General features: G+C 34.4%; 1 protein-coding gene across 2 annotated transcripts in view; it reads left to right on the forward strand.

The window, feature by feature from the left end:
* The window catches only part of CHIC2 (cysteine rich hydrophobic domain 2), a 30,007-nt gene extending 22,810 nt beyond the window's left edge, over positions 1-7,197 (forward strand). For both annotated transcript variants that reach the window (XM_041402628.1, XM_041402627.1), the window contains one exon: positions 96-7,197. Coding sequence is in view for 1 of the 2 variants with exons in the window: in XM_041402627.1 (XP_041258561.1) it covers positions 96-146 (51 nt within the window). In the remaining variant the exon portion in view is untranslated. The remainder of the gene's footprint in view (positions 1-95) is intronic.
* The last annotated feature ends 211 nt before the right edge of the window (positions 7,198-7,408 follow it).

A 7,408-nucleotide genomic window follows, 5' to 3' on the forward strand; every position in this document is an offset into this window, starting at 1 on the left:
AAAAAAAACCAAACCCAAAACCATGTGAATTATAATTGTGATAGATAATAGAATTGCTGCTGTCTTTAATACGTATTTGTTTTCTTTTTATACAGGTCATCCTTATAGAATTTTTACCAAAGACACCGATTTTTCGACCAGATTAGCATTCGATTTATTTATAGAGACTTATTCAAGTATGTTGTCTTTCCAATGGTGCCTTGCTTGGTGCTCTCCTGGTAGTGACATAACTTTGGTTCTACAGAATCTTGTGGTGGTTTCATTTGGTTTTTGTTTGTTTGTTTTGGGTTTTCATGTTTGTTTGTTTTTTTCGGTTTATTTTTGGTTGGTTAGTTGGTTTTTTTGTGTTTTTTTTAAATAAGAGTATGTTCTAATTGTATTTGGTCAGACTCTGCAAAGTAATTTCATACAACTGTTAATTACACTTAAGTTATTTTTACTTTTGCTACTTCTGTTTATTAATGTATCTTGATTTTCAAAGGAGTCTTTTATATGTGTGCGCGCGTGTGTGTACATATATATATTACTATAAATACACAGCTGAAAATGATATACAAGTGAACAGGTATTTTTTTATCCCTATATGATACAACTGGTTGACTGTACATTGTGTAAATTCCTTTAGTCATTCTGAAGTTGCTGAAGTTCCTTCTAAGATATTTGGGCGCTTCTGTCAGTGACTAGTCAATTGTAAATACTTCTATTTCTTTTTGGGATACTGACTAGTCTCTTCCAGCAAAGAAGGAGACAAAGTTCTTTTTGAAACCCAGATATTGTTAGTAGAAATCGCTATGCTTTTCATGAAGAAGTCCTGTCAACTGGTTCTGAAAAAGTTTGACTTTAAAAAATTAAAAAAATAAGGCAGCCAAGTGGAATTATTTAACTCAGACTAGAAGAATCACTGAGAGCATTGCATGCATCTGGTTAATGGAACTCAAGATCACAAAAGTGTATTATTATTTCATTTTATAATGTAGCTGTTTTAATTTAGTCAGTTGTCATGTGCCAGCTTTATTCATAGTGTTTACCAGATCTTGTACGCAGGGGTGCAGAAGGACTTGTTTTAGTAAAATTTAGTTGCTCAAGGAAACCTTTCATGGTTGTTTTTGTTTATTTTAAAGCCACATACACAGGAAAAAAGTTATTGAATTCTTGAACAGTGCAGTTCCAGTTGCAAATCCATGAATTAAAGCAATCAAAGCAGGGTGCACTAGGTAACAGTGTATGCTTAAATGTGTTAGGCAGTTATTTATTGTACCCTTTCTTCTGCTCATTTTGGTTTACAAAGCTTATTTTCTGCACAAGTATAAGAATTTTTTTACTGGATATATGATGTATGCTTGGGTCAGGGCAGTTGTACTTCATTTCTTCTGATTATACTTTAGTTTTACTTATCTTCACGCGTAGCTTTTGGGGTTTTTTACTTGCAACTCTCATACTGCAGAATTATGTATCTAAAATTACTGTACACAAAATTGATGTAAGTTAAGAACATGTTCCTTGTACAGTTGTGTTAGCAAGCAATAATGTGAATATATTAAAAAAAAACCAGATATACTCTGCTTAATATTTGTATGAATGAAGAGTTGATACCACTACAAGAATAGTCTTCTCTTTTTAATCTTTTAAATACAACTTTTATTTCAAGGTAACATATTACAGATACCTTGATGCTGTGAACTATTTTTCTATGTCTTCAAAATATTTATTCTCTGTAAAATATTCCCTAGTGAGTATTATATTCCTAAATTGTTCATAGTGGGAGTGTTCTAGAAAATTTTAAGTTTTCTTAAATTTAAGCCTTCTGTATCTGTTCCCAAAATTCATCCTTTGCACAGCTTTCATCTGTGGATTCCTACGGTTCACTTTGAGAATGGCTCAGCTATGCTTTTCATACGAACCTACAAGGGTGTTCCTTTGACTTGATATAATATGATTTTTAATTAACAAATCCCGGTTCTGTGCTGGCCTCAGTCTTCTGAGTGCCACCCATGGTTTCTCTACAAAGTAGCTGCTTATCATTTTCTAAAAATCAATTCCAACCTGTTCTTCAGTATAAATCTGGGTCTGCTGCACTCCTCTCACCCAAAAGTATTAATCATACCCTCGGTCTAGTTTCAGCCTGCAGGAGGACAGAAAGCTAACGTTGATGGCAGCAGAGATGGGGGAGGTTGGAGGTGCAGAGGAGAGGTTGGAATTGAACAGAAGTGATAACTGGTGATAAATACCAGAAATATAATTTATTTCTTTTGTGTCAGTTTTCAATAAAATGAATATTGGATCATATAAGGCCTAGATTTTATAAAAAAATTCATTTGACAATAGAGATAATTTGTGTCATGGATGCAGTTTTCCACTGATGTGGAAATCTATCCCTCCACTCTAGTGAAGGATATGGCTTGTGATATGTAGCAGCTATTTGTCTTAGTTTACTACTCAGACTTCCCATAGCGTGTTTTGTCCACTTCCACAGCTACCTTGCCAGCAGCACCCAAACCCAGTGACAGTAAAGCTGTTTCAGGTGTGATTTGTGCTGAGACCAGAGCAGTGAACAGAGTGTGGCTTACAGGTTTACAGCGTATCTCATTAGTAAAGCTTCCACATCAACAGTAGAGATGCTTAAGATCCTTTCTACTTCTGAGTGCATCAGCAGTCATAGGCTTGGTTAGCAGGCATTTCTATATTATAGCTGTGACTTTCTCTTTAAGAAATAATATAGAGATCCAAAGTAGAGCTCTGAGCAACTAAAAAGTTAAATCCCTTTGTAAGGAGGCCAGACTTACGCCCTCAAAAAGTATTTTGGGTATTTTATTAATACAATGTCTCTGACTTAAAATATAATCAGGAAATTTGAGAAAATGCCTGTATTGAAAAATGAGTATTATCTCAGAAGTGGTACTCTCCTGAAGAAGTAGTACACTCACCTAGTAAGAATGTTATAAAATATTTTCATACAATCCCTTTCAATTCATTAATTACAGTGATGGAAATTGAAGATGGCAGGAGCTTTAATCAACTGTTTAATGCCTGCGGCAGTTGTCAGGATTTTCTTTTGATGTTGCTTCTGAAATACCAAATCTATTTATTTTGATTGCTAGTGAGAAGACATATATTACCTTTTTGTCACTTGGCAAAGAACAAAATTGCACAGTTTGAGCAGACCAGAAGCTATAGTAGGACTTCCAGGACACAGCCTACTCTTTGCTAAAATAACTATTACATTATACTAACTTGTTTAGCTTCTTGCAACTCAGCAGTTCCTACAAATAATCTTACCTATTTAAAATTTCCTTGAACAGTTAAGTTAGGTATCAAGTTGATAATAATCAAATTGTGCCTGTTTCATCCTTAGACTGCTGAACTAATGGTGAAGGCATCAGTGAATCCCTGTGAGAGCTAATTATTACTTTTAGATATAGTTGCCTTTAGCTGGTGAATAAAGATTTCTTACTTACTGTAATATAATAGAAACAAATTCTTTTGGTGGAAATAAGTTCTGAGGGAGAAGGGCTTTCTCTCTGACCCTATGTGAAGAGCTCATCTGTTGTTAAATAGTTGTGACTTGAAGTTTATATTGGGATTGACAAACTTCACCAGAAATGAAAATGTTTATGTTGATACAGGAAGTCAGTAAATTTTTTGTAATAGGTCAGTAAGAGTAATTTTAATAAACTATTTATGCAGATCCAAAATTTCCCATGATACGTAAACCCAAGAAAAATAGTTTGTAAAAACTTTTTACAGTACTTAGGTGTAAATTATAATCTCTAAATCAATTTGTTAAATGATACGTTTTTGTAATTCTCAAGACCATGATATTTAAATGTAATACACTGTCTCTCCAACACAGGCTTACTTAAAAGTCAGTTTTAATTTATTTTTTTTTCTGAAAATCATTATTTAGCCCCAAAGATTGTGGGAAGAGCTTTAAAATATAATCTATAACTGCTTAGAAGCCAGGAGCCAAGGAAAAAGAACTTTCCCTTCCCTCCACCCCCCCCACCCCAAAGTCTTAATTTTAAATTGGTACCCTTGTTTTGGAGCCCTAGTTTATGGGTTTTGAGCAGCTGGCAATAATGCAAATTGTCCACCAAAAACCCCATTTGAATTCTGAACAGTTTAAAAAGATCACTTTAATTGAAGAGGTGAAAGACGTGTTAAGCAAAGAAAATCCGTGGTTCTTTTAAGTTCTCCCAGCACTGCTGTTGAATAATTAAAATAAGGATCATGATGACCCTACATTAGGTCAAAATCCAGATGATTTTGTGTAAAGGAAACACTCAATTAGAGAGGTCTTAGAGCCTCAAATGTCTTGGATTCATAAGTAGTGACTTATTAAAGATAAGTGGTGCTGGCTAGTTTTGTACCTGTGACTAAAATCATTTGTGTTGCTCTTCAGCAACCTTGCTTATGAAAAGAAAGCATTTCAGAAATCCGTATTCATCACTGCTAATTTGCTGTAATTTCTCTGCTTCTCCCGATAGCCACGTTGCATTTCCATGACAAACAGCTAAGTGTATGATCATTATAATGCCTTTAATAGCCATATTGTAGGTGGAAATATTAACTTCTCAGGGACTAATAGGAAATACGAACTTGGAATTAATGAGCTGAATGCCTGTCTGCATGAAGGCTTACTTTGCAAATGTCACCCTAGAAACTTGATTGTAATATGCATGACCATTATGAATGTTATCAATATAAAGTTATGAGAACTTCTTTTACCCTGTATTACTAGGCTGCTGAATGTCAATGTTGGATAAGGATAAATGAAGGGGTTTTTTTCTGATTTGGATGGAGTGATTATTTCTAATGGTGCTACCTTCTTAATTCCTGTGTTTATTCTTTGCAAAGTTTTCTCTGTAGGCTGGGTGAATCAGGGGATACTGGTGTACTAAGAAAACAGTATCATTCTTCTTAAAAAGTAGAATAATTTCAAGGGGCGAAGTACTCTAGAAGTGAAAAAAGTCGCTGCTTAAACCATGCATTTATTCTTCATTAGGTATCCATTTGGACTGTTTGTTGGTAACAGTACTTTGCAGTTCATTACTTTTCGAATTTTCATCTTTCTGATGTATCAGTCAGTGTAGGCTGAATTAAAAAACATATTTGAAAAATAAAACTCCCTGATTCCTTGCATGAAAGGTCATATGTTGACACTTGTGCTGATGTATATATGTATCCCTACCATATAACACCTGGGTAATATACACATTTCATAAAACTGTATTTTACTGGTTTCATGGAAGTTGTCCTTTAAAAAAAGTCTTCTGGTTTGTCTAGCTCATTAATATTTCATTAATATTTATTTTCTTGAAAAAGGTTTCATAAATGCTTGGCTCTTCAAAATACAACAGACCATTAGGAACAATTTAGTAAGGCAAAAGGTGAAACATAGGAATTAGGAGAAGCAGCACTCAAAAGATTGGATTTGGGGATTAGGTTTAGAGTTCTGTGAGTATGGCAGAAAATAGTTTTGAACTGAATGAAATGGTATTGAATGATGCAAGTTAAGCAAAAGCTAGCAGTCCATTTTAGTAATTATGTAGACTGTGTATTAACTTCTGTTCACTTTTTTATTTTGGTGTGTGATTGATTTATTTTGGTTATGCTCTAGTTGATAGACTATTCTGCTATCATATAGAATAATAATACAGAAGGTAAGCTTCCTTCTAAACTCAGCATCTCTTCATTTAAAATAGCCAGACCCAAGTGGAATTGCTGATGAGAGCTGCGCTAAGTGCAGAACAGTCTTTTCCTAAACTGGAGCCTGTAATGCATGACTAATTGTTTCCAAAGAAAATTCTTGACCTGTCCAGACAGCTCCTGTCATGTGACAGTATATCTAAGGCTCACAAGTAGGATCCAGTTAGTAAAATTTATGTTCAGGTAAGTAAGACTTTTGTAGTTAATTTTAGTTTTTATTTAGAAGGGAGCCATTGACAAATGCTCACTTTGTGAGAACAAATACATTTTTATAATGTTTATTGAAACATGCTTTTTTCTTGTTTGCTCCTCATTTATAGCTTAATAAATGAAATTTACTTTGCCTCATGTTGAAAACTGGACTTAGTAGTCAGCTGAAGACTTTTTTTTGTTACAGCATTTTAGGTTTATGAATACATTTTTAAGTCATGCATAGAAATGTTTCAAAAAGTCATATCCTGATGCAATGTAACTGATATTTTTAGTGGCTGTATGTTTAAACTGGTTTCATTGTGCTGATATAAATATCTAACTCATCCACTCCAAGTGTGTATCTCTGATCCTTTTATGCTAGCAATAGGCTTTCTGACTTGTTAGGATATGCAGTGTACCTACTGGTTAATGTTGTCAATTAACAGTTTGGTTCAGTGAGATAACAGGGAATATGAAGTAGTTCCTGATTTGAAAAGTGTGACCCAGATCCTTGTTTTCATAAAGGATGGAGTCTGGCAATCAGAATATGAACTCATTCCAAACATAAATTTGAAAGAGAGTAGTAAACTACAAAATAGTGCCTAAATGTTGTGTGCTAAATTAGACCTGTGTAACTCATGTTGCATTAAAAAAATTTGCAGAGAATTGCACTGGACTGCTTGTGCTTAGGAAAGACCTGTTAAATGTATGAAGCAGTAATTGTCAATAAGTCACTGAAAAGATGTTGCCATCAAGAGGGAAAACTTAAAACCCAATATTTTGGAGTATGTTAAAAATCCATTTCAAGCAGAAAACGTGTAAGCAATAATTTAACCTAAAACTGGAGATTAAAGAAGCTGCTACTTACAGAGAGACTTGATGTTAATTTTGCCTGTTGGCCATCTCTCCTCTCACAAAGAGTTTAGAAAGATAGGTTTGCTGTGATTTCCACTATTGTAACATTCCTCTTCAAGTATCCTAAATCCAGGTGAGAGACTCAAAGCTTAGAAGCCAGCACTGTGTGCAGTGCACAGGGTGCACAGCTTTGGGAGGAGAAGATAGGAATAAAAGGACTTTTTTAAGACTGCACAATTGTATATATACATATTTAAGAATATTTAACCGTGTCTGCTAAATTACCGAGGTTAATCTGTTATTGAATTGTAGAATATTATTTAATACATCGACATTGATTTTTCCTGACCTGACCCAGTATTGGAAAGGACTCCAATATAACTTTTTTTAAAGCATTTCTTAAGTTGTATGTATTATACACTAATAAAATAATTGTTTAACCTATCTTCTAAGCCTTACAGTTTTTCATCTGTGTTGGGGGGAGGGTGTGGTAGGGAGAGGAAGAGGAGGAAAAACATGAGAAACTGCTGTATTGTGCAGTGATCTCATCTTACTTCCAGTTGATGGGGGGCGGTGAGAGGGGAGAGAAAATAATTTTGGGTAATTTAGGTGACTCTAGGACTGGAGTTAGCAAATTACAGGCATTGCCTGCTCT

The sequence above is a fragment of the Onychostruthus taczanowskii genome, unplaced genomic scaffold (assembly GCF_017590055.1).
Source record: "Onychostruthus taczanowskii isolate IOZ18803 unplaced genomic scaffold, ASM1759005v1 scaffold2, whole genome shotgun sequence".
In the NCBI taxonomy this organism is placed as follows: domain Eukaryota; kingdom Metazoa; phylum Chordata; class Aves; order Passeriformes; family Passeridae; genus Onychostruthus; species Onychostruthus taczanowskii.